The sequence below is a fragment of the Pristis pectinata genome, chromosome 2, assembly GCF_009764475.1.
Source record: "Pristis pectinata isolate sPriPec2 chromosome 2, sPriPec2.1.pri, whole genome shotgun sequence".
Lineage (NCBI taxonomy): Eukaryota > Metazoa > Chordata > Chondrichthyes > Rhinopristiformes > Pristidae > Pristis > Pristis pectinata.
This window is the reverse complement of record NC_067406.1, coordinates 51065578-51093569: the sequence shown is the minus strand read 5'-3', so window position 1 is coordinate 51093569 and position 27992 is coordinate 51065578. Positions and strand designations below refer to the sequence as shown.

Below are 27992 nucleotides of genomic sequence, written 5' to 3'. Positions count from 1 at the left end.
AGAGGACCTGTACAAGAGAAAAGGGTTGCATCTGAACTGGAGGGGGACCAATCACCTGGTAGGCATCGATAAGACGAATGATCACAGTCTTTTTCCCAGGGTGGGGGAGTCTAAAACTAGAAGGGAAAGATTGAAAGGGGACTTGAGGAGCAACTTTTTCATAGGGAGTGGTGGGTATATGGAACGATATACCAGTGGAACTGGTAGAGGCAGGTACAAATACAATGTTTAAAAGATATTTAGACAGGTACATGGACAGGAAAGGTTTAGAGGGATATGGGCCAAACATAGGCAAATGGGACTAGCTCAGGTAGGCAATTTGGTCAGCATAGATGAGCTGGGCTGAAGGGCCTGTTTTCATGCTATATAACTCTATGACCATAAAAGGAATGTAAAGGCAAACTATTATCATGGAGAAAGATTGCAGATGAGCAAAGTGCAGAGAGATCTAGATGTTCTTTTGCATGAGTCACAAAAAATTAGAAGGCAGGTATCTCAAGTGGTTAGGAAGGCAATTTGACTTTTATTGCAAGAGGGTTAGCATTTATAAATAGGGAAGCATTGTTACAATTGTAGAGAGTATTGGTGAGGCTAGCGTGCACAATTTTAGGCCCCTATTTAAGAAAGGTTATATTAGTACTAGAGGCAGTCCCAAAGAGATTCATTAGGCTAATTCCTAAGATGAGAGGGTTGTCCTATCACAAGCAACTAAAGAAATTGTGTCTGCATTTGGAGTTTAGAAAAATTAAAGATATTAATGAAATGGAGCATGACTTGGTAGATGTTTCCCCAGGTGGGACAATTTCAGATGGAGAGAGGCACGGTTGTGTAGTGGTTAGCGTAATGCTTTACAGCGCCAGCAACCCGGGTTCAAATCCGGCTGCTGTCTGTAAGGAGTTTGTACGTTCTCCCCGTGTCTGCATGGGTTTCCTCTGGGTGCTCCGGTTTCCTCCCACATTCCAAAGACGTACAGGTTAGGAAGTTGTGGGCATGCTATGTTGGTGCCGGAAGTGTGGCGACACTTGTGGGCTGCCCCCAGAACACTATGCACAAAGATGTAATTCACTGTGTGTTTCGATATACATGTGACTAATAAAGATATCTTAACTGCAAGGGAGCAGTCATTTAAAACTGAAGATGTGGTGAATCTTTGGAGTTACTCAGTGTGTTAAATCTCTGGATTGTGGAGACTAGATAACTGCAGGTTTTTAAAGAGGAGGTAAATAAGATTTTTGAAAGTTAAGGGAATTGAGGGCTATGGGGTACTGGTGCAGAAGCAATGAGTCCTGGGGTAGATAAACCACAATCATATTAAATGGAAGCAAAGAGAATGCATGGAAGATATCGACAAGTAAAATTTAAAATGCAAATATGGTTAACAGGCGACAAGGGACAAGATAACAGCAAAGATAAAATGGAGTCTAACAGAGATAAAAAAGTGAACCTGTGCATGGAGGTGGAAGACATGAGTGTGTTTTGAAATGAATACTTCAATAGTATCACCTCTCTTATCAAGACAGATAAGAGAGGTGATCTACCTGCTTTAAGGAGATTATTTAAGGAGATTTAAGGAGATCTACCTGCTCTCTAATGACTGAACTGTTTTATTATAGCTCTTCTCCCGTCTCAAGATGCCAGGAGAACAACACATTGCAAAGGTCTGCAAAATAGACCAAATGAAAATCTGAGCAACAGATGAAGCATTTAAGTCACAAAATGAATTAGCACCTCAGTAGGTATACAGGGTACACAGCATCCTTCCAGCATTTTCTGTTTTATTTCAGATAGGAGTAGTTTGCTTTTTTGTGGTCATCTGAGTGGTCAGTTCTTTGTTGCAAAGCATCCTTCTGGTGTAGAAGAGGTTGTCTGGTTATCCAGTGACATTCTCCCTGAAGAAATAGTTACAGTTCAATTTGAATAAAACACCTGCTATAAGTTTAAGGTTGGATCACTGTCTAATCCTGATGCACACTAAATGGAGTCCAGGGAAAGGCAGCTATTCCCATTTTCTTCAGAAAGCACTAACAAGGTGCAGTGAAGATAAAAATCAAGTCATTAGCCAGTTCTGTTTTCTCCTACCACTAGACTGCTGTTTCAATGAGTGTCCAGCAGAGAGCAAACATGAAGTATCCTTCAATTACTCTTCCCTGTTTTTGATGGTTGTTTGGAAACTGACTGCCTCCTTACTGCCTTCCTTCACTGCCAAGGCTCTGGCAGCCTGACAAGAAAAATAGAATAAAAAGTTCAGCGAATGAAAATAAATTGCCTTCACAACTCTGATTTAAGGCATTGTTCTCCACATTACACACAAAACAATAATTATAATTACTTTATTTATACAAAAGTTATGTATTTCAAAATATACTCTAAAAGGCAGAGCATCTTGACACTTTCTAAAATGCTGTTTTGCAGAGAAATAATTTTTTGAGAATTTGGCATCAATAGCTAAAAAGCAAACCTCCAGAGAGTGGGTTGAAGCACCAGACATGGTGTGTCCTGTGTTTTTATTTTATTATAGTGTAGTAATTAGAGAACAGCTCTTCTCCCATCTCTATATCTCGAAGTGCCACAAGAACCACACATCGCAAAGGCCTGCAAAACAAAAACAGTAAACCTCTTGAGCATAGATGAAGCATTTAAATTACAAAATAAATAAACACCACAATACAGAATGAAATAATTAGTTATATATGAAATAGCTCCAGAGCTTTCTAATTTATTTTTTCTGTTTATCACTTAGCAGGAAACAACCTCAATGTTTTTTGCACTAACCTGAAGTAATATTTACAACTGATTTGCCATTAAATGGAAATAATCTGTTACTATTTACCCTGTGAAATCCTCCTTTAATTCTGAGTACTTCAATCAGACATTGCTGTTTCATTTTCTGCAATGAATAAAGGATTAGTTTCTACAAACGATCCATCAGAATTATAATCCTCTAAATCCTGACAGCTTTCTACTGAGTTTGTTACTCCTTTCCCTTTGTTCCAACACTTTCTATAATTGGGAATTACAAACAGTATTCCAACTAAAATCCAATTTTGTACAGATTCATTATTGGCCATGCTTTTGTATCCATAAAGCTCAGAACCCACTGAAAATCAAAAATGTAGATGCTCTAAATCCAAAGTAAAAACAGTATCTGCTGGAAACACACATCAGGTTAAGCAATACTTATGAAGAAAGAGTTAATAATTCAGGTGCCAATGTTTACCGAGCAATCTTGTTAATAGATTCATGCAGTCATTTAAAGAGAGGAAACAAAGGGACATGTTAAAGCTGTGACATGCAGGTCAGATCTGCTGCTGAAAGCTGAAAGCAGTAACCAGAAGTAGAATGCTGGAATACCAGGCAGATCAGGCAGCATCCATAGGCAGAGGAAAACAGGTTAATAGTACAGATGGCTAACTTTGCCGCAGAAGTGGCCACTTCTGATACCTATGGAAGAACTGAGTTATTTGAAATTGCTGAATTTGATATTTAGTCTCCAAGCTTGCAATGTCCCCAGTCAGAAGGAAAGTTATGTACAGCTGTGTTGGAACAATGTATGAGACCACAGACTGACAGGTCAGAATCGGAATGGGATGGAGAATTAAAGTGACAGGCAACTGCAAGCTCACAGGACTGAAAAGAGTTGTTCTGCAAAACAGTCACCCAATCTGATCTGGTTTCTCCGATGTAGAAGAGAACACATTGTAACCACAATGCTTCACCTGGAAGGACTGCTTGGGTCCCTAGATGGTGAGAAGGGGTAAGGTAATAGGACAGCTCTTGCATTTTCTGTGGTTGCATAGGAATTTATTGCTGAGTACAAGTTTCTCCTCCTTTCATTTCAGAATATACAGAGCCATCTTGTGGCTTCTTCTGACTACATTTAAACATTTAAAATTTTTTATTTTATGTAGATTTCTCTTTTCCTTGAGAGGCCACCATTTAAGATACATTTCCATTTTGTGTTTTTCTTCTCCCCAAGTATACTGCTGGTGTTTACCTTTGGTTAAATTGCATTCACCATGTATTTGTCCAATCTTTTATTCTCCCTACCTCCTATTTTATTCTCCCTACTGAAGTTGAGGACTGCTGCACACAAATCTGGTAATCCTGATCTGTACAAGAAATCGAGGTATGACCTTCGGAAAGCCATCAGGGATGCCAAGAGGCAATACCGACTCTAAGTAGAGTCCCTGACCAGCTGTCAGTTATGGCAGGGCTTACATACCATAACAGGCTACAAGACGAAGTCGGGCTGCACAGCTAACAACAGTGCATCCCTTCCTGATGAATTTAACGCATTCTATGTGCGTTTTGAACAAAAGAGAAGTGGATTGTCACCATCCACCCTGACAGCCACCAACGCAGCTGACCCTGTGATCACAGTGGAGGACGTAAGATCAGTCTTCCGGAGAGTGAACACGAGGAAAGCATCTGGCCCAGATGGTGTCCCTGGCCGTGTGCTCAGATCTTGTGCTGATCAGCTGGCAGAGGTATTTGCGGACATATTCAACCTCTCCCTACTTCAATCTCAGGTTCCCACCTGTTTTAAAAAGACCACTATCATCCTGGTACCAAAGAAAAGCAAGGTAACATGCCTCAATGACTACCGACCAGTGGCTCTGACATCCACCATCATGAAGTGCTTTGAGAGGCTGGTCATGGCACACATCAACTCCAGCCTACCAGACAACCTGGACCCATCGCAATTCGCCTATCGCTGAAACAGGTCTACAGCGGATGCCATCTTCCTGGCCCTACACTCAGCTCTGGAGCATCTGGACAGTAAAGACACTTACATTAGACTATTGTTTATTGACTACAGCTCTGCCTTCAATACAATAATCCCAAGCAAGCTTGTCACCAAACTACGAGACCTAGGACTCAACACCTCCCTCTGTAACTGGATCCTTGACTTTCTAACAAACAGACCGCAATCAGTGAGGATAGGCAGCAATACCTCCGGCACGATTATTCTCAACACTGGTGCCCCACAAGGCTGCTTCCTCAGCCCTCTACTCTACTCCCTATACACTCACGACTGTGTGGCCAAATTCTGTTCTAACTCCATCTACAAGTTTGCAGATGATACCACTGTTGTAGGCCGTATCTCAAACAGCAATGAGTACAGGAAGGAGATAGAGAGCTTAGTGGAATGGTGTCATGACAACAACCTTGCCCTCAATGTCAACAAAACTAAAGAGGTGGTCATTGACTTCAGGAAAGGGGGTGGTGTACATGCACCTGTCTACATCAATGGTGCTGAGGTCGAGAGGGTTGAGAGCTTCAAGTTCCTGGGAGTGAACATCACCAACAGCCTGTCCTGGTCAAATCACGTAGATGCCACGGCCAAGAAAGCTCACCAGCGCCTCTACTTCCTCAGGAGGCTAAAGAAATTCTGTTTGTCCCCTTTAACTCTTACTAACTTTTACCAATGCACCATAGAAAGCATCCTATCTGGATGCAACTGCTCTGCCCAGGACCACAAGAAACTGCAGAGAGTTGTGGACACAGCCCAGCACATCACGGACACCAACCTCCCCTCCTTGGATTCTGTCTTTACCTCTCATTGTCTTGGTGAAGCAGCCAGCAAAATCAAAGACCCCACCCACCCGGGACATCCTCTCTTCTCTCCTCTTCTGTCGGGTAGGAGATACAGGAGCCTGAGGGCACATACCACCAGACCTAAGGCCAGCTTCTACCCCACTGTGATAAGACTATTGAACAGTTCCCTTATACAATGAGATGGACTATGACCTCATGATCTACCTTGCTGTGACCTTGCACCTTATTGCACTGCACTTTCTCTGTAGCTGTGACACTTTACTCTGTACTGTTATTGTTTTTACCTGTACTACATCAATGCATTCTATACTAAGTCAATGTAACTGCACTGTGTAATGAATTGACCTGTATGATCAGTTTGTAGGACAAGCTTTTCACTGTACCTCAGTACAAGTGACAATAATAAACCAATACCAATACTGTAGTCTCTTGTGTTCTTTCTCATAGTTTGCTAGTCTTTGAATCTGAAACCCTGCATAATCTCTAAAATTATTCTCTTAATAGCCATTTATGTTGAAAGAGAACAAGAAAAGTCCCAACACAAGATCTTGGGGGGGCCACTCCTAATTACTTCTCATTAACTTGCTACTACTCCATTATTCCACCCATGCCACTTATTTAGCTTTTATAACACACAGTTGTTCTGCGCAACGAATAAATTGAAGACAATTTTAAAAGTGTAAATATTTCATATGCAATGCATTTTCCTTAGGCCATCCTAACAGGATGGCCTAAGGAAAATGCCAGTGATATTCAGCAGTGATATTCAGCAGTATGCATCTGGGATTAGTGTTGTGTTTGGAGTGTCAGATGTGGGGCCCCTGGGAGACGACCAGACTCCCTGATAACTACATCTGCGCAAAGTGCACCGAGATGCGGCTCCTCAAGGAACGGATTGAGAGTCTGGAGCAGCAGCTGGATGACCTTCGGTTGGTTAGGGAGAGCGAGCAGGAGATACACAGGAGTTATAAAGATTATGTAGACAGCACCTCAGTGGCGGTCCCCCTCAAAAACCGATATCTCATTTTAGATTCGGTTGGAGAGGATGACTTCATAGAGGAAGACCTCAGCAGCCAGGACCTTGGCACCGTGTCTGATACTGTGGTCCAGCAGAGGAAGAGACATGCAGTGGTTATTGGGGATTCGATAGTAAGGGGTACGGATAGGAGATTCTGCGATAGCGATAATGAGTCTCGGATGGTGTGTTGCCTCCCTGGTGCCAGGGTACGGGATATCACAGACCGTGTTGAGAATATTCTGAGAGGGGAGGGTGAGCAGCCAGAAATCTTGGTACATGTAGGTACCAATGATGTAGGTAGAAAAAGAGAAGAGGTCCTGAAGGAGGAATACAAGGCATTAGGGAGAAGGTTGAAAAGTAGGACCTCAAGGGTAGTAATCTCAGGACTACTACCCATGTCACGTATCAATGACAGGAAGAATAGAAAGCTCTGGCAGTTAAATGCGTGGCTGAGTGACTGGTGCAAGGGGCAGGGCTTCAGATTCTTGGATACCTGGGACCTTTTTTGGGGAAGGCAAGACCTATTTGCTAAGGATGGGTTGCATCTAAACTCCAAAGGGTCCAATATCCTGGCGGGAATGTTTAATTTAGTTGTAGGGGAGGGTTTAAACTGATCTGGCAGGGGGATGGTAACCAGGATGCTAGGTTACAAGATGCTAAGGTGAGGGAGAAAGTGTATAGAAACGAATCCATTGAGGATGGCAAGAATGACAGGCAGGTGATAAGTCAGGATAATTTACTGAATAATAGAAGTACAACAAATCAGGATGTTAGGATACAGAATGTTAGGATCGGGGATGAGGATGTTCGGATACCGAATGTTAGGATAGGGGATGAGGTCTACACGAACATGTCTAAGATAGTAGGTAGCGAAGATAGTAAGAAGGATGGACAGGTAGAAAGTCAGGATAATCTGCTGATCAATAGAAGTACAATAAAATCAATAGCAGATACCAGTCTAAACATACTATATTTAAATGCACGTAGCATCAGGAATAAAGTAGATGACCTAGTGGCACAACTACAGGTTAATAAATATGACATCGTTGCAATCACTGAGTCGTGGCTTCATGATGGATGTGATTGGGAACTGAATGTCAAGGGGTATACAGTATATAGGAAGGATAGGAGGGTAGGCAGAGGGGGAGGTGTGGCCATGATGGTTAGTAGCGATATAAAATCAATAGAAAGGAAGGACATTGGGTCAGAGGAGGTGGAATCCTTATGGGTGGAGCTAAGAAATAGCAAGGGTAAAAGAACAATAATAGCAGTCATATATAGGCCCCCGAACAGCAGTCAGGAAGTGGACCATAAGTTGCAGATTGAGATAGAAAAAGCGTGTCAGAGTGACAATGTGAAGATAATTATGGGGGATTTTAACATGAAGGTGGACTGGGAAATGCAGCAAGGCGGTAGTACTCAGGAGAGTGAGTTTGTGGAATGTCTAAGGGATGTTTTTCTGGAGCAACTTATTGAGGAGCCCACCAGGGGATCGGCTGTTTTGGATTGGGTGCTGTGTAGTGAACCCGAGGTGATTAGGGAACTAAAGGTAAAGGAACCACTGGGAACAAGTGATCACAATATGATTGAGTTTAGTTTCAAGTTTGAGAAGGAGAAGCTGATAACTGGTGTATCGATATTTCAGTGGAATAAGGGAAATTACAAAGGTATGAGAGATGAGTTGGCCCAAATTGATTGGAGGAGTAAGTTAGCTGGAGGGACGGCAGAGGAAAAATGGAAGAAATTTCTGCAGGAAATAAGGACAATGCAGGACAGATATATTCCAAGAAAAAAGAAGGTTTTGAATGGAAAAAAGGCACAGATGTGGATAACGAGGGAGGTGAAGGATAAAATAAAAGCAAAAGGGGCAGCGTACAAAGTAGCAAAAATTAGTGGGAAAACAGAAGATTGGAACGATTTTAAAAATCTGCAGAGAGAAACTAAGAAGGTCATTAGGAAAGCAAAGATGAGTTACGAAAGGAAGCTGGCGGACAACATTCGGAAGGATTCTAAGAGTTTTTTTAAATACATAAGGAGTAAAAGAGAGACACGGGTTGACATAGGACCAATTGATAACGGTGCAGGAGGTATTATAATGGATGATAGTGAGATGGCAAGGGAATTGAATGAATATTTTGCATCGGTCTTCACCGTGGAGGACATAAGCAATGTGCCCGTTAGTCAGGAGTCTCACGAATTGGAGCTGAGTTCAATTGAGATTAATAGGGAGAAGGTGCTTGGAAAACTAAAGGGGCTTAAGGCTGATAAGTCTCCCGGACCGGATGAGGTGCATCCCCGGGTTCTGAAGGAGGTGGCTGTGGAGATAGCGGAGGCATTGGCGATTATTTTTCAGGAATCGATAGATTCTGGCATGGTTCCGGAGGACTGGAGGGTAGCGAATGTAGTTCCGTTGTATAAGAAAGGTGGGAGGCAGCACAAAGGCAATTACAGACCTATTAGTCTGACGTCAGTGGTGGGAAAATTATTGGAGTCTATCCTCAAGGAGGAGGTTGCCGAATACCTAGAGGCGCAAGGCAAGATAGGACCTAGTCAACATGGTTTTGTGAAGGGGAGGTCCTGTCTGACCAACCTATTGGAGTTTTTTGAAGAAATCACAGGTAGGGTGGATAAGGGAGAGGCGGTAGACGTTGTGTATTTAGACTTTCAAAAGGCCTTCGATAAGGTGCCTCACAAGAGACTGATTAATAAGATGAGAGGTCATGGAATTATGGGCAGGGTAGCAAAATGGGTGGAGAATTGGCTGGTTGGCAGGAAGCAAAGGGTGGAAATAAAAGGATCTCGTTCTGGTTGGTTACCGGTTACTAGTGGTGTGCCGCAGGGGTCGGTGTTGGGGCCTCTCCTTTTTACCTTGTACATCAATGATTTGGATGATGGAATAAATGGTTGTGTGGCTAAGTTTGCGGATGACACCAAGATAAGTGGAGGAGTAGGGAGCATAGAGGAAATAGAAAGAATGCAGAGGGACCTAGACAGTTTAGGAGAATGGGCAAGGAAATGGCAGATGAGATTCAATGTTGAGAAATGTGCAGTTGTACACTTTGGAAGTAGAAATAAGCGGGTAGATTATTATCTAGAAGGAGAGAAGATTGATAGTGCGGTAGTACAAAGGGACTTGGGGGTACTCATACAAGATACCTTAAAAGTTAACCACCAGGTTGGATCGGTGGTTAAGAAAGCGAATGCTATGTTGGCATTCATCTCGAGAGGTATAGTGTATAAAAGTAAGGAAGTGTTGATGAGGCTCTACGGGGCGCTAGTGAGGCCTCATTTGGAATACTGTGCGCAGTTTTGGGCCCCACATCTTAGGAAGGATGTGCTGACGTTGGAGAGGGTTCAGAGGAGATTTACGAGAATGATTCCAGGAATGAAAGGGCTTAAGTATGATGAGCGTTTGTCGGCTCTTGGACTGTACTCGCTGGAGTACAGAAGGATGAGAGGGGACCTCGTAGCGACATTTAAAATGTTGACAGGTAAGGATAGAGTAGATGTGGCTAGGCTGTTTCCCTTGGTGGGCGTGTCCAGGACCAGAGGGCACAATCTTAGAATTAGAGGGTACAGTTTCAAGACAGAGATGAGGAGAAGTTTCTTTACCCAGAGGGTGGTGAAATTGTGGAACTCCTTGCCACGCACAGCAGTGGAGGCCAGATCAGTGGGGGTATTCAAGGAGGAGATAGACAGATATCTAAATAGTCAGGGTATCAAGGGATATGGGGATAAGGCTGGCAAATGGGATTAGAATAGTTTTTTTTTCTTTTCTTCTTTTTTCCCACCCCATTTCTTTTTCCCTTTTCCTTGGAGCAGACTCGATGGGCCGAATGGCCTGCTTCTGCTCCCTTATCTTGTGATCTTGTGATCTTGTGAAAAAGTTCTGATGAAGTTAGCTTGATGTGACCTGCCCTTTAAATTTCCATGTTCGTAATTCATTCTCATGCATGGAAATTTGTTTTTTGGGTTGGTAGGGCTTAACATGCAATTCAACAGATTTGCACTTTGTAGCATGAGCCTCCACTTCTGGAACCGACTTTCTTTGAAGTCAATGAAATCAAATTTCGGAAGTGTAGAACATCACACCAACACCATACTGTATACTGCTCCCCAGATTACAAATCTCTCCCCTTTGCATTCCCGCATTTTTTGTCTAATATCTCATTTTATAGCTTCTAGCCGTTTTCCTACCAAGGAACGGGTCCAGCTAATACCCCATTTCCCATTTTGAACAGAGATGCAATAGTTGGCATCCTCCAATCATTGTGCAAAACTGGTGCTGGTACTGGTGCTGCTGCCCACGGTCAGGCCTTTCTAATTATAGTGATGTAACAACTTTAGGATCCATTAACTTTTCCAGTATCTGCATCTAATATTGGTTGTTCCTTCACAACTGCCTCTTGTACTTCTACAGCCCTTTCTTCAACTCTGAATGTACATGAAAGCAAAACTTTCATTAGCTGTATCTCCATTGATTTTGGCGCTAACATTATTACAAGAGAGGCTGCTGGAAGCTGGAGCCTCAGAATCGCGTCAACTCAAGGTCAAAGGTGTCAATTAAATAGAGAATTGAAAAAACTGAGAAAGAGAAATGCCTGATGTTCTAGCATTTCTCATCTTCCATTTACCTCCCTTCTTTTGATACTATTTACTGGTTTAAAATTTGTTCCATACTTTCTCTTTAAGGCATAATGTTTACCCTAATCTTGATATTCATGCATGAAATTCAGGACTTTACATGTACTCCAATTCTAACTATCATGCATGTTGCACAATGGATAGTTAGAAACCCAATATTATTACATATCCCCATATGGGTTGGGATTAAATGGTTATCTGCCCAGCTACATGATAGATGTTCCACATGTAAAAGTCATGTATACAAACAATCATTCCTATTGGAAAATATACAACCATCACAATGTCTTTGATTTTATTTGAAATTGTTTATGGTTATATGACAAATATATTCTTAATAAAAAATGTTTTCTTTTATTTTTCAAAAAATAAATTATCTCTGGCACTTAAATTTTGTGTCTTCCCAATTTAGCAGAGAATTATATAATTCTCTTTGAAGAAATTTCTGTACAGAATCTACTGCCTTGGTTGGTAAATTGAAGAATATTTTGCATAAAGCAACAATTCCATTTTCTTTCCACAATCTGGAAGTCTGGAATATGCTGGTACTAATCTAACAAACCCATTTGGTTTTTTTTCTAGTAATTTCAGACATAAGAGTTCTGAGATTTCCACTTTCTGAAAACTATAACCAATTTATTTTCCAAGATATCACATCTTTGTTCACCTACACTATTGGGTTCCACATAGAACATTATGACTGGTTGTTCTCCCTACCAATGGAAAGCTTTGAACTGTTCATTTGAAAACCAATCTGATGGGATCAACAGGAATTTCAGAACTGAATAGCATGTGACAAATCCCTTCCCTTTCAGTTCCTTTACATATCTGAAAACTAATTTTTGAGCAAATTCTTTAGAAGCAGTTCAGTCTCCTAAAAAAAAACTGTTTTCCCCCAAATATGCAAGTATATGTGTTTTGTTAGTTTTCTATTTTCCTTCAAGTAATCTATAATCTGACAGCATGAACACTGAATTCTCCAATTTCAGGTAACCTGCTCCTTCTCCGTCCCCATATCTCTCCTTCTGATCTACACAGGCCCTCTCTCACACACATACCCTTCTTTACAAACCCCCCAGCCCCCAACTCCCAACCTGCCCCACACACCACTCCCACAGGGTTCCCTCCCCCAATGCCTACACACCTTTACAGTCTACATGAACCCCAAACTTTTCCCAAATACGTTTCCCACCAGAAACCAGCTATGCTTTAACTTAATCTCTGCCCTCGACCTGAGCTGTTTGCTCAGGCTCTATCAGAAGGTATAATTAGAGAAAATGAGAGCTATGAAATGATTTAAATCACATTTTATCCATCGAGAACACTTGTTTTGAATGTTGCTCTGCTAGTTATTTATTTTTGGTTTAATTACACAGCTTTAACCACAACTCAGTGCATCCAATGCATCCAATGCTGTTATTTAGTTCTCCATCCAAAACTTCAGCACTTGTATCCAACACACTTCATTCTCGCTGCCTGCAACAATTTCCCCCTCCTCCAACATATTCAGTTCAAAGTCCGGGCATTGTTTATCAACCCTTTTTTGTGCTTTTTTCCCCCCACCTTTCCTTTGCAATTGCCAACAACATTTAAGTTTGCACCCACTGATCTCCAATTAGGACCCCCTTTTTCATGAGTGGCACAGCTGTCAGCCAATTGCCTAATCTGAAAATCCCCGACTACCCACTTTCCTTCCCTCTCCTAGTTCTTCAATTGCCTCTTGGTGTGCATCACCCATAGGGAAAGGATCTGTCATATAGCTCCTTGTCCTCATTGTGTCTTTCATTTATTTCATGTAATTTAATTTCAACTACCCATCCGGTTTTGTAACCCTTGACCACTGTGTCTCTCAAAAATCTATCATCCTCAGTTTTCAAATGACAATAAATAGCTATTTGGGGATCGAAAAACTGCAGGTGCTGGAAATCGGAAATAAAAACAGAAAATGCTGGAAACACACAGCAGTCAGGCAGCATCTGTGGACAGAGACACTGAGCTAATGTTTCAGATCCAAGACCCTCCATCAGAACCACTGCTGCTTGAGCCGTTGAGTGTTTCCAGCATTTTCAGCTTTTTGGGGGAAGAGGGTTCTAGATTCCCACTACGTTTTCTCTGAGAAAGTGCCTGATGACACCATCTCTTAACAGCCCTAATTTTCAGCCATGTCCCCTTGTTCTGGACTGCCCAGCTGAGGAAACAGTTTCTCTTCAGTACCCCTAGGATCTCACTGATGGGAAATACTTTATTTCATTTAATGTACCATATGAAAAAACTGTGGTGTAATTACATTTTGTGCCAATGTTGCTATTTGGAATTTTTGATTGTCTTTCTAAATATAGAAACAAATATCCATCAAAATTTGAATATAAATGACTAAAAGTTAATACTGTAGGAATCCCTCTTGAAAGTGTTGAACATTTATCTCCTGACCCTGCTATCTGATGAAAGTGAACTGTTAATCTAAAGGACTAACCTTTCCGCATCATGCCTGTAGTTGACATTAGGGACATACTGACGGAACTCTAGAGGAAATGTCATGGGAACATCAAATTCCTGATAGTATACATTGGCTTCTTTTTCTGCAACACAGTGGTTAATATGATTAGTTTTCAGGTAAACACAGAAGGGAGGAAAATTTGCAGCTACCTTTTAAGTCTAAGAATGTTTACTATCATGCTGCTACCTTTCAAATTCTGGCATAATTGTAATTACTAGTGAGGTTTTCAATAATCTTACACATTGGTCAATTTTGCTGCTAGATGCTCATAAATGACAGCAAGTTTGGGTTGAAAACTGACTGTCCCATAGAAATCAAAGTTGGAATAAATGGGTCCTTTTCAGACTGGAAGGAGGTAACTGGTGGAGTACCGCTGGGATCGGTTCTTGGCCCACAATTGTTCACTTTTTATATTAATGACATGGAGGAAGGAACAGTATGAAAGGTTTCCAGATTTGCAGATGATACGAAAATAGATGGAAGGGCATGTTGTGATAAGGATACTGTGATTCTACAGAAGGATATAGATAGTCTGAGTAACTGGCAAATAGAGTTTAATTTAGGGAAGTGTGAGGTCAGGCACTTCAGTAAGAGAAATCAGAAGGCAGATTATCTAAATATCTTCTCACAGAAGGTGGTGAAACTCTGGAATTCTCTGCCCGATGGGTAGTGAAAGCTGAATCATTGTAAGCACATAAAGTGGAGGTGGATAAATGTTTAATAAATCAAGCAAAAGAGGGGGATGGAGAAACGGCACAAAAGAGGAGTTGAGACCAGCATAGATCAGCTATGATCATATTAAATGGTGGGGCAGGCTTGTAGGGCCTAATGGCCTGCTCTGGCTCCTACTTCCTTGCGTTCTTTTGTCACGTCAGTGCACACACATCTAAATAGACTCTTCTGAACTGGCTGACGTATTCCATTTGTCAAATATGTCCATTGGCAAAGCGCAAGTTGCTGAACTCCCCACCAGTTATGCTTTTATGCTTTGGAATTGATTTGCAAATCTGTGCAGGTTAGGCAGGTAGAGGATGCACAGGCTATTGATTTCAATGCAAATTTTATAACGGCCAGGAAGAAAAACTTAATACATTTTATTATTTGTAATTATTTGTCGTAATTTTTTATTTATGTTGCTTATATCATTGGTAATAGTTTTGGAATGCTTTTAAATATCAGAGGCATTCAAAAAATTAATAGCTTTGATGGACAGCAAACCTGAGGAAGTGGCGTTGCTGCTTGTCACAGGTAATCATGACCCGATTACATTACATGAGGTTCTGGAACCTTGCTGTTAACTAGTTCAGCCTCACAGTTCCAAATGGGCAAGTGCAGCCCAGACTGACCACCACAGGGACGTTTGTACAAAGGTATTTGTACTATCAGCTAAGTTGGGGATCTGAGAGAAGAATCATGATTTGTATTAGCAGTACAAGTATTGGTAGTACTTTTAGAAGGTACTATCACGAAAAATGGAATAAAGTTATTTGGTTAAGGGATCCTAATTACCTGATTTCTTGTAAATTGCAAAGTTGAACGTCTTAAAGGTCAGAAGGGTTGTCAAGTATCTGTTGCTACAATAATCACAAGGCCTTCCCCCCTGCCCCCACCTCTCCCCCCTCCCCCCTCTCTTCCCCCTAATCAAAGTGCTTGTGATAAATATGTGGGTATTAGGTACAAGAAGTCCCACTTTACTTGGAGCAAGACCTGGCTTTTAATGATGAGTATAAGGGAAATATCTGAGAATGTAATAGGATCTGCTCTTCACTATTCTGATCAATTGATTTTCATGGTGTCATAATCTCCTTATGATTTCATACGAGACTCCTACAAGTCTACAATTATTGGTGTTCCCTCCAACAATTTCAGTTTGCTATTTGATGAGGTACACGTATTAATTACATGATTCCAATGCATAAATGTGTTTTACAAAAAAGACCCATAAATAATGCAACATACCATTAGTACAGTTGTTAACATATTGGCCCACACCTAATGGATTGACTGGGGTTTCTGTAAGCCAAGTGAGATCACTTGTTTTATAAGGACCAAGTCTATCCCGTCCACTGCAAGACCTGAAAGGAGTCAAATGAAAAAAACTGGGAAAAAATTATCCAAGCAAATTTAATTACTATGATAAATGTCTAGACAGTTATCTTTCCTAAGGAAGTAATATTTTCTTTAAGCTTCCCAATAATGTAAAATTTGTAGTATTCCAATAGATAAAACAATGAACAACATGCTTCAGAATTCCAATACAGGACAAATGCATGCCATACAGCAAAAGTATATGTAAAAGACAGAGCTACACTATCCCACAAACAACAGATCAGATCATAGTTCTGCAAACCTGCAACATCCAGTTGCGAAAGGTAGTGGATAATTCAACAGCTAATGGGAGAAGGTGGCTCCAATCTTCAACAATGGTGGAAGTGAAGGTCAGCCTAAGGATGCCAAAGGCTGAAGTATTTGCAACTATATTAAACCATAAGTCCAAAGTGGTTTGTTTATCTTGGCTTTGTTATGGACTCAGTGAAAGTCCCTTTAAGATAGAGAGTGTGTGTGTATGTGTGTGTGGGGCGTGCTTACGTCAATAGAAGATAAAGGACGTAATGACGTTGAAGAAGAAGTTAGAAGAAGAAGAGAGAGAGAGAAGGGAGAGAGACACCAGCCTGCTTGTTTTCTCTATCGATGGATGAGAAACAATAACTGTGTTTGCCACTGAAATCCATGTATGGAAGTTGGAAGTAATCCGGTGGAGTTCACTTTGTTGCTGACCTGTAGAAGGAAACAGGTATTTGTGTGTGAACGACCACGGTTCGGATGCTTTTCGGGGTGAGGAAGTCACTACCGAGTAAACACTGAAGTGTCGTTTGGGTTCCATCGTGGAACATTTGGATTTCGTATGTACTCTCTCTAAGTTTTTCTACATCTACATCTTATCTTCAGACAACGGTGGTTGTTGAAGAAGCCCTTGCTCATGTTTCACCTTATGGCTTGCGGAACTGAACTTTAAGAACCATTCCGGAACTGGAAGTTTTGGACTTTGTCACACACACACACGAAGAGTTTAGTTTTGGGGTTAACGTTCGAGGTTTAACATTCTTGAATTCTAACATACTAACATTTTTACTTTTATTTTACGTATTATCATAAGTAGTGATTAATAAAATAGTTTTTAACACTGAATCATGCTCAGTGTGTTTCTTTTGTTGCTGGTTTGTGACAAAATTGGGGGCTCGTCCGGGATAGTTCCCAAGGTTAACGAGTGTCGTCTGGGATTGTACCCCAGATTGACGAGATTTGTTCGAGATTCAATCCAAAGATTTTTGAGGGAGGTCTGATAAATTCTTTTTAATTGGCTTGTGTGTGTGGAAACCAGCAGCAATGGATATTAAGGCATTTTTGGAGTCACCAACCCAAAAGGGATTGGAGGTGGCGAAAAAGGATGATTTGATAGAGAAAGACTTTCCAAGGCTAACCTTACAGTTAACTTGGCTAAAAGTGAATTTGGCCATGCCACTGTGACGTATCTTGGTTATGTTGTAGGTCAAGGCAAGCAAGCTCCTGTTCAGGCAAAAGTTCAAGCAATATCTGAGTTCCCTATTCCCACAGGTACGAGGACTGTTAGAAGATTTTTGGGAATGGTTGGATATTATCGAAAATTTTGTAAAAATTTTGCTGATATTGCTCTTCCCCTAACTAATCTTCAGAAGAAGGGAGTAAAGTTTGTTTGGACAGATTCTTGTCAAGAATTTTTTTTTTTTTTTTTCAGTGTTAAAAACTGAAGATAAGGTCCCGGGTTCATATCCCGGACGAGCCCCCAATTTTGTCACAAACCAGCAACAAAAGAAACACACTGAGCATGATTCAGTGTTAAAAACTATTTTATTAATCACTACTTATGATAATACGTAAAATAAAAGTAAAAATGTTAGTATGTTAGAATTCAAGAATGTTAAACCTCGAACGTTAACCCCAAAACTAAACTCTTCGTGTGTGTGTGTGACAAAGTCCAAAACTTCCAGTTCCGGAATGGTTCTTAAAGTTCAGTTCCGCAAGCCATAAGGTGAAACATGAGCAAGGGCTTCTTCAACAACCACCGTTGTCTGAAGATAAGATGTAGATGTAGAAAAACTTAGAGAGAGTACATACGAAATCCAAATGTTCCACGATGGAACCCAAACGACACTTCAGTGTTTACTCGGTAGTGACTTCCTCACCCCGAAAAGCATCCGAACCGTGGTCGTTCACACACAAATACCTGTTTCCTTCTACAGGTCAGCAACAAAGTGAACTCCACCGGATTACTTCCAACTTCCATACATGGATTTCAGTGGCAAACACAGTTATTGTTTCTCATCCATCGATAGAGAAAACAAGCAGGCTGGTGTCTCTCTCCCTTCTCTCTCTCTCTTCTTCTTCTAACTTCTTCTTCAACGTCATTACGTCCTTTATCTTCTATTGACGTAAGCACGCCCCACACACACATACACACACACTCTCTATCTTAAAGGGACTTTCACTGAGTCCATAACACCTCCCACCTAAAAAAAAAATTTTCCCAAGAAAATTTTAACCGCGCATAGTTAATAATGTTAATAATTATCATGCTACACAACTACAGACTATCAGATTAGTACAGATACATGTTTCCCATTTAACATCGAGAAAGACAATCAGCAATCACATTATCTTTGCCTTTAATGTGAGTTATCATGAGATCAAACTCTTGCAAAATTAAACTCCAGTTTAACAGCCTTCTGTTCTTGTTTTTGACTCGGCTCAGAAACACCAATGGGTTATGATCTGTATACACAGTCAATGGTTTCTGAGCGGTGCAAACATATACACTGAAATGTTGCAAGGCTAAAACAAGCGACAGTAATTCTTTCTCTATGGTGGAATAATTCTTTTGATGCTCATTAAATTTCTTTGAAAAGTAAGCTACAGGATGGTCAATATCATCAAGGTCACCCTTCTGCAACAACACAGCTCCTGCAGCTTCATCACTGGCATCTACTGCTAATGAAAATGGCTTTTCAAAGTCAGGTGTTCTGAGCACAGGATGGTAGCATAAAATGGCTTTCAGCTTCTCAAATGCTTCTTGTTATGGACTCAGTGAAAGTCCCTTTAAGATAGAGAGTGTGTGTGTATGTGTGTGTGGGGCGTGCTTACGTCAATAGAAGATAAAGGACGTAATGATGGTTGAAGAAGAAGTTAGAAGAAGAAGAGAGAGAGAGAAGGGAGAGAGACACCAGCCTGCTTGTTTTCTCTATCGATGGATGAGAAACAATAACTGTGTTTGCCACTGAAATCCATGTATGGAAGTTGGAAGTAATCCGGTGGAGTTCACTTTGTTGCTGACCTGTAGAAGGAAACAGGTATTTGTGTGTGAACGACCACGGTTCGGATGCTTTTCGGGGTGAGGAAGTCACTACCGAGTAAACACTGAAGTGTCGTTTGGGTTCCATCGTGGAACATTTGGATTTCGTATGTACTCTCTCTAAGTTTTTCTACATCTACATCTTATCTCCTGAGGTTCAGACAGTCAGAGAAGCCAGTCTTCAGACAATTTGATTCATTCTACACATTATCAAGAAATGGCTTAGGGCACTCCACACAACAAAGGCAATGGGACACAAAATATCCCACCAGTGCTGAAGGCTTGTGTTCCAGAATTAGATGAGTCTCTGGTGAAGCTGTTCCAATATAATTACAACAAAAGCAGCAACCTAACAATGTGGTGAACTGCCCAGGTATGTGCAATTGACAAATAATAGGGCAAATCCAATTTGACCGATTACTGCTCCATTAGTTTACTCTTAATCAGCCAAGTGTTGGAAGGTGTGGTGGACAGTGCTATCAAGTGGCACCTTCTGTCCAAAAACTTGCAAACTGCTGCCCAGTTTGGGTTTTGCCAAGCCCACTCATTTCTGGACCCCGTCACAGTTCTTACTCCAAACTTAGACCAATGGTGGTGAGTGTCTGCACTTGAGATAAGGCAGTATTTTACTGTGTGTGGCATCAAGGTGACCTGGTAACATGGATGCTCAGTACAGTGATAAAATTATGGAGAAACAAAGGACTGCAGATGCTGGAATCTAGAAGAAAAACACTATAATGCTAGAGGAACTCAGCAGGCCAGGCAGCATCCGTGGAGAAAAGCAGGCGGTCAATGTTTTGGGTCAAGACCTTTCTTCAGGATCCCATAAAATTATGGGATTCACAAGAGATGAGATTTGGTGGAGTCAAGAGATTCTGGAGGTTTTCAGTGCCAGTGGAGGTTAAAGAGATGCAGAAGGTCAAACCACAATATCACTTGAGTTTAGTTACAAATTCCCATTGTGCATTAATTTCAAAGAAATTACAGGTTTATATCATGCTTTAAAAATGCAGTATCTGCACTCACATGTGAAATTACAAAATGAATGAAACTTACCTGTAAATAACTTTCGAAATCCCTTTGTCATTTCCATCAATTAACACACCATCTATACACCGGAAGATGAATGGGTTGCATATAGACTGGAAAAAGATTGGTTCATATTGCTGATAGACAGTACCTTTGAATAATAAAAATAGATCATCAGTTAAATGCAGTCAAATTAAGGACATGCTTCATAAATTGTTAACATACATATGCATAGACTTGCTTAGCAGAAAGTGATAGGGTGTAAGTATGGTGGCATATGGTGGAGAGAGACTTAATTCAATGCGAAACCAAGAGCTTAAACCTAAATAAAGCTAATGACAAAGTTACAAGGTGCCAATTGGTTCTGATAGAATGGGAAGCTAAATTAAAAATGCACGACAGAAACATAAAAACAGACATTGATAGGGGAAGCTGAGTAAAACTAATGTGGATGGTCAAGAATGGTCAAGTGGGGTGAATCATACCTACAGGATGACCCTGCTCCTGTCTTCCAGCAACAGCATGGTTTAAGAGCTGCTGGTCCAGGCACTTGAAAGCATGGTCCCAATAGTACAGCAATTGAAATGGGAAATGACCTAAAGACCAGACTCAGAGGAACCTTGAAGAAAGTTACAGTGGTAGGGAGGAGTAAGGCCAGAAATAGATCTGAAAACAAGGACGAGAATTTTAAACCTGACACATTGCAGTGCTGGGAGCCAAGGTAGATCAACAAGCACAGGACTGAGCCAGCAGTTTTGGATCAGTTCACATTTGTAGTTGGAGCAAGTTGGGAAAATGGCCAGAAAAATGCTGGAATCATCCATTCTAGAGGTAACAAAGACATGAACTGGAGATTCAGCAGCTAAAATATTTTATATTGGCAACTGAAATTCAAAATAACTTTACTGTATTGAAATGTCCACTATTTTTATTAGCAGAATTCACAGCTCACTTTTTGACAATATACAACTCCTAGATAAATGACTTCAAATTTGTAAGAGTTTACACCTGAGAAAAAGCTGTTGAGAATTAGCAGATAATGACAGCTGACATTTGCCATCTTCATGCTTCATCAGCAAGTATCATAGTGAGCTCCAAAACCCAGAGTGCTTCGTACAATGACATTCGTAATTTAGACCTTCTGGGTTATAATTCACATGCATGTTTTCATTTTATGTGTACTCACTATGTGTTCATCATGACATCTGCTGATGGCAGAGGAGAAAGGAAAATGGTGTAGAAAATTGAAGCAGATACTTACATATAAACACACACACACACACACACACACACACACACACACACACACACAAAATACAAACAAAACTCCTGTCAGGATTGGCAATAGGAACATCATTTTTTTAATTGTCACAACAGTTATCTCTATGTTACTCCACATCTTACTTCAATATATTATACTGTACTTACTATAATGTGAAAGCCCTGTTCAAGTAATAGATCCAAACAGCTTTGCAACAACATTTCAGCAATGCTAAGCATGCAGTGCCTTGGAAATTCCACAGGGAGGCAGTAGAGAATATACTTTTCTATCAAAAGAAAACTCACTTCAAAGCCTCCTCATCTGGAACTTAAAGGAAAAAGTTCTTCAACTACTTCAAGCCCTCCATTAGTTTCCCAGTCTGATCCTCAACCAGAGTTACTTTCTCATACAGAAATATTAGACCAGTCCCATAATATCTGAAGTCATTCTAACACATGCATCAGAGTTCAAGCGTGCACTGGCGATCAGCATTCACCTCAGATACACAACTTCTCTGGTGCAGTTCTCCCCAGTAGCCCTATTAGCATATTACAGCCTCTCCCATTCCAGAGGTACCACCCTTGTGCCGTGCCCCCCAATATTGTTTGAGCACTACCTTCCAGCCGGTTTTATTTAAGTTCTACATCCACCACGGTCCACTGTAACCTCTAACAATTGCTGGAAATGTTCTGGACTTCAGGTGATCGATAATCTTCTTCCCCCTCTCCTGCCATTCTGAAGTTGGAAACCAGCAGCACGCACCAATACCAACATCAGCCCACAACCCCATCACCTCCTCCCCTACAGATCAGTTTTAAAATCCTGGTCTACCTTCTCACACCAGTGGTGGCTAGTCTGAACCAGCTGCTGAAGGAAATTTGTCCTCTTCCAACACTAATTATACTTTGGACTTCAAAGTTAAGGAAGAAAAATGGTAGGGGAAGAAGACGAGGTGATCAGGCGTGAATGAAGGGATAAAGGAATGGGAAAGGAGGGCAAATGAGGAGGTGGGTAGGAAGAAAGATGATAGGGAGGGGACAGTATCATGTAGGAACAGAGTGGAGAGGTTAAGGGAAGGGTGCAAGGTCAGGAGAAGTTGAGTAGCAGGATGAGAACAGGCAAGAGGAGGGAGATGAGCAAAAGGAAGATTACAGGGGGAAGAGGCAGGTGAAAGTGGGAGAAAAGGAATGGAAGTTTGAGCAGTGAAAAACCATGCCTTAGCAACTAATGAAGGTGGTATCTCAAGCTGTCTAACACTACTACTCCACTTTAGAGAATAGAGAACAAAGAATAGAGATCACACCACAGCAGTAATTTCATAAAATAAAAAAAATGTAAAAATGACTACAGTACCAGGATACATGCAAACAACTGTTCCTTTCGGCACCTTTCCTGTCGAAACAAATACCCCTCTTCCTGCAGATGAAAGTGAACTGGTTGCTCTTCTTATAACGAATCCAAGTGCTTCAAACATAGCACCTTCGGGGTTAAAATCTATTCGATTTCCTTTTGTTTCTTTAACTGATTGAAAATGAGTTAATATATCCTTATATTTTGATTGAATACTTTCCGGCAGCATATTAAGAAACTCAGCTTGATTGCTCAAATCTCTCCTGAACAAAGCACTAAATAACTTCAGTAATGAGGTCTCAATCGCACCATCGGAAATAACTTTATCCAAAGAAGTTTCTGGAACAAATCGTATCGTCCTGTAATAAAAAGCGAAAAGGATTACTTCTATTCTCTAGGAATGCCTTTTTCCATTAAACATCAGCGAGGAAATAATTTGACTAGAAGCTCAGATTCCCTTAACCCCCATCATTTCTTATAGGTGCACACTGCAAATTTAAGAATGGTACCTCCCTGAATCCTTCTATCTAGGACAATTATGATATGTTCCTGGAATACGATTCCTCGAATGAAATTAAATCTGGTTGGAGTATTGTGCATATATGATTATAGATCGGTGGTTTCACTCCATTTATTTTAATAGACATAAATTCCCAAATCTAAAGTAGCTTGCAATGATTCACATCTCTCAGTTAGAGAGCTTTCAGTCCGGTCTTTGCTCTTGCCCCTCCGAAGCATCATGACCACACTGGTCAATGTTACAAATGACATCCTGCATCCTGACATTCTTCATTCTTCCTGCTGCTTTTGACAGAGGGTCATGGGGTGTAAAAGGAAAAATCATTGAACACTTAAGAAAACTGTTAAACACGTGCAGTCCTTGGTTTTATAAATTATGGAACGGCATACAAAAGCAGGGAAGTTATGCTAAGCCTTACAGAACACTGGTTAGGTCCCAACTGAAGGATTGCATTTAATTCTAGGGTCACTTAAGAAAGAGTAGCAGGCTTTGGAGGAGGCACAGGAATGATTTACTAGAACGGGAGTAAGGATGAGGGACCAGTTATACGGGGAAATTAGAGAAGCAAAGAAGATTAAGAACAAATTTGATAGAGGTTCTCAAGATCATGAAAACTTTTGATAGAAAGTAAAAGAGAAACTGCTTGCGTTGGGAGAGGGATCAGTGACCAATGACACAGATTTAAAGGTGAGTGACAATAGGACCCAAGGCAAAATGCGTAAACTTCAGCCTTGCTCAGTGAGTTGTGATCTGGAATGCAGAGCCTGAAAAGTAGGGTGGAACCAGATTCAACAAAGTTCAAAAGAGAGTTACGTGAGGGAAAAAGAAAAGGAGTGAGGTTAATCAGATCGTCCTTCCAAAGTGTCAGCCTAATGGTTTGAAAGTCAAAAAAACTGCAGACGCTTGAAATCTAAAATAAAAAATGAAGGTCTGAAATGTTAACTGTGTTTCTATTCCCATAGATGCAGTCTGACCTGCTGAGTATATCCAGCATTTCATGTTTTTATAATAGTTTGAAAGGTATTTTGAACTATGTGACTCAATGAAATCACATAACCTCACCTCCAAGTTCAAACACTATGCCATTATAATTTATTTATCTACAATAACTGGCAGAGTAGATTTATTTGAAGTCACATGTACATAAGTGTACTTGTATTTGCAAGGATTGGTAGTGTAGCAGTTAGCGTAACACTATTACAACACTAGCGACCCGGGTTCAATTCTGGCCACTGTCTGTAAGGAGTTTGTACGTTCTCCCCGTGCCTGTGTGGGTTTCCTCCGGGTGCTCCGGTTTACTCCCACATTCCAAAGATGTATGGGTTAAGAGTTGTGGGCATGCTATGTTGGCGCCAGAAGAGTGGCGACACTTGCGGGCTGCCCCTCGCACACTCTGCGCAAAAGATGCATTTCACTGTGTGTTTCAATGTACATGTGACTCAAGAAGATATCTTATAATAAAGATAACTTATTACGCAGCCTGCCCGATTACACAAGTACAAGTTTGTCACTGTAGGCATTTATTAGTGTGAATTAAAGAAGCCACTTCAAGAGCAACTGAATTTTAATTTATACAAACTTCCAAAATAAGAACCAATGGAAGCGTCATATTTAGATTTTCAAGAGACATTCAATGAGACGTATAAACTCTGGGGCAGATATTGTTGAGGGTAGTACATCAGCATGGAGAGAGGGTCTTCTCAGATTATGCACGTGTACTCAATGGTACACATGGTCAAATTCAATCATATGGTGACATCCCATTTAGTTACTTAAACTACAGAATGGTTGTAAAAGATCAGAGTTTTCTGACGATATAAGCAAGTGAGAAAACAGAGTAAAAAAGGAGATTGTAAAAGTGAAAGAAGGTGGCTACTGGACCCCATTGTGGACAAAGCGAGATTATCAATTTGTAGGAAAAATAGAAATGCAGGATATTTTTAAAATCGTGAGCAACCATGGAGTTCAAAGAAATTTGGTGTTTCATACAAGCAACACACTTAATATGCAGATAAACAGCTAAATAAGTAGCAAACAACAAGGATGGAAAATGACACATTGGCCTTTATTGTCAAATGATACTTTGCTCTCTAACTTGTCCAAGTTCCAGTGAGGAAAAGATTTCCGCTGGGGGGGGGGGGGGGGGGGGAGAAGGTTGCAGCCAGAGACACAATTGTAGCATCACAGGTGACACGACTGTACAGTGAGCTACAACAAAGGTCAAGAGAGCAAAAGGACATTCTTGCTCTTTCTTTCTGTCTGTATTGGAACTGCCAACTCTGCCAGTCATCCATCTGCAGTTTTGGGTCAGTTTTTCTTTCTCCATTGATCTGTCCTGCTGGACCAGTCACACATCCTTGCTATTAGTACAGACATAACAAGGACAAAGATATGCTTCTCACTGCCCACGTTAACCCATCTGGTCTCATGCTGATAGAGAAATTCCTTTTTAGTCTACCTATCTCTATCTCACCTTTTCTGCCACTGAAAACTAACTTGTTTTCTCTATTTCCTATTTCTGATGAAGGGTCTCAGACCTGAAATATTAACTCCACAGATACTGCCTGACCTGCTGAGTGTTTCCAGCATTTGCTGGTTTTATTTCAGATTTCCAGCAGCTGCGGATTTTTTTCCCCCCGTAAGACCCACGTAAAATGCTCTCTGGTACTCCAACCGTTCACACTCCTTCGTCAGACAATTTCCTTTTCGGTCTGAGAGATGCCCCTCCTCTCCTTGCTAGCATGGTTGCCATGTTTGTTTCAGATTACAAGGGACGGTGTTTCAAATGCATTTCATTGCTGCAAAACTCTTCGGAATATCCTTAATTAGTTGATATATCAATATATGCAACATTTAACGCTGATATATTTAGTAAAGAAAGTTATTACACATATTGTTTTTATTGCAATTTTATGTTATACAGATTAAACTATTGCTGCATTGTATCCGATGGTTTAATTATTTCTGCTCTATGGTTTGACCCTTAAATGCACATTTAGCTGCTCGACCTGCCGCTGCGGCTCTGGTTAAACTGCGGCCGTTTGCTGGTGGCCGCCTTACCTGGGGTTTCTGCCCACGTTCAGCGCGATCCAGGGCACCAGCCGGTACTTGTAGCGCTTCCAGCGGGAAAAGAGCCGCCGCAACATCGCGGGGAACGGCGGCCGAGGGCCGAGTCCACGCTGCGGCTCAGCTCAGTCTCCCCAGCTCCGGGCCGCTCTTCCCGGGACCGCTCACACTCCCGCTCACCCCAACCCTAGGGCCGATCACACCTCCCCCCTCCCCCCTCGGCACTGCTACTTATCCACTCCCCATCGCCTCCTCCAACACTTTTCCCCTCTCCCTCCTCTGCACTCCCCCTTCCCCCAGCTGCCCTGCACCCTTACTCCTTTCATTGCTGATTTCCACCCCATTTTCCCCTTATCCCCTCTTCCCATTCCCCTTCTTCCTCCCCTCCACTCCTTCTACTCCACCTCTTCCCCCCCCCTCCCTCCCTCCCCCCCCCTTTCACCCCCCTCCACCCTTCCTCCCCTCACCCCTAACCACCTTTACCCCTTCCTCCATTCCAAACCCTTTGACCCCACCCCTCTCCCTTCCCTATTCCCCTTTGCCCCGTCCAACACTCCACCTCGCTTCCTATACCCCCTCACCCCACCCTCCACCTACCCCCTTTCCCATCTCCCTATTCTCCTTACTTTCCCCCCTTTCCCGTTCCCTGCTCTTTTCCCCTGCAAACTGGCAAGAAATACAAAAGCTGACAATGCAACCATCTTTATGTTCATAAAAAGGAGAGGTAGAAGTATATGAAAAAATATAGGGTGATAATCAAATACCATCATCATCAATAGTCTCCCCATGTCTGCGTGGGTTTCCTCCAGGTTCCTCCCACATTCCAAAGACATACAGGTTAGGAAGTTGTGGGCATGCTATGTTGGCGCTGGAAGCGTGGCGACACTTGTGGGCTGCCCCAGAACACTCTACGCTGAAGATGCATTTCACTGTGTGTTTCAATGTACATGTGACTAGTAAAGATATCTTGAATTGGCATGAGGCATCCTAATGGGGTTTAAGGCTGATTAAGTCCCCTAGACCTAATGGGGGTTTGCATTTCTAGGATTCTAAAAGATGTGGCTACAGAGCTAGTGGGTGCATGGGTTACAATCTTCCAAAAGTCCTTAGGTTCTGGAAAGGTAAACCTTTATTCAAAAAGGGTGGGAGGTTAACCTAATGTCTGCTTTTGGAAAAATATCTGCCTGCACTCCACTTTCTCTGAAACTGTAACACTTTATTCTGCATTCTGTATTGTTTTCCTTTGTACTACCTCAATGCACTATTGTAATGAGAAGATCTGTATGGATGGCATGCAAAACAAAGTTTTTCACCGTACCTCAGTACATGTGACAATAATAAACCAATTTACCAATTTATTGAGGAGATAATAGCAGAACATTTGGGAAGGCAAGGAGCTGAACTTGTGTTTCTATCTCTAATGGTGTAGTTGGCCTTCCTTCCCTTACCCTTCTCTCTTCTCCCTATCTGTCTCCTAACCCCTTCCTCTCCCTGGCCCCCTCCCTCCCTCCCTAACCACCTTCTCTCTACCCTCTTGCTCTGTCCTGTCTCTCTGCCCAGTGCTTCTCCTCCTGCAAGAATGCAAGAAAAACAAGGTAACATGCCTTAATGACTATGGCCCAGTGGCTCTGACGTCCACCATCATGAAGTACTTTGAAAGGC

General features: G+C 41.5%; 1 protein-coding gene across 4 annotated transcripts; it reads right to left on the bottom strand.

Annotated features, from left to right (window-relative positions):
• Nucleotides 1-1706: 1706 nt before the first annotated feature.
• setd9 (SET domain containing 9) lies at nt 1707-26522 on the bottom strand. Of its 4 annotated transcripts, XM_052042367.1 has the most exons (7): nt 26325-26522; nt 22748-23103; nt 20161-20284; nt 15678-15793; nt 13695-13800; nt 2459-2592; nt 1712-2218 (listed from the first exon to the last, which is right to left on the bottom strand). In XM_052042367.1, the coding sequence occupies exons 1-6, from the start codon at nt 26408-26410 to the stop codon at nt 2505-2507; spliced, it is 876 nt and encodes a 291-aa protein (XP_051898327.1). In that variant the 5' UTR covers nt 26411-26522; the 3' UTR covers nt 1712-2218; nt 2459-2504. The 4 variants fall into 4 exon arrangements, 3 of the variants coding, with proteins under 3 accessions (XP_051898332.1, XP_051898318.1, XP_051898327.1); XR_007958475.1 differs by lacking the exon at nt 13695-13800 and having other exon boundaries at nt 1709-2218; XM_052042358.1 differs by having other exon boundaries at nt 1710-2592.
• Between the last annotated feature and the right edge of the window lie 1470 nt (nt 26523-27992).

Coding starts and splice junctions, on each gene's coding strand:
- setd9 (XM_052042358.1), bottom strand. CDS start 26,410: ATGTTGCGGCGGCTCTTTTCCCGCTGGAAGCGCTACAAGTACCGGCTG. Junction 20,285..22,747: donor AGTTGTTTGCATGTATCCTG/GTACTGTAGTCA, acceptor TATTATTCAAAG/GTACTGTCTATCAGCAATAT. Junction 2,593..13,694: donor TACAGGCATGATGCGGAAAG/GTTAGTCCTTTA, acceptor TTTGTTTTGCAG/GCCTTTGCGATGTGTGGTTC.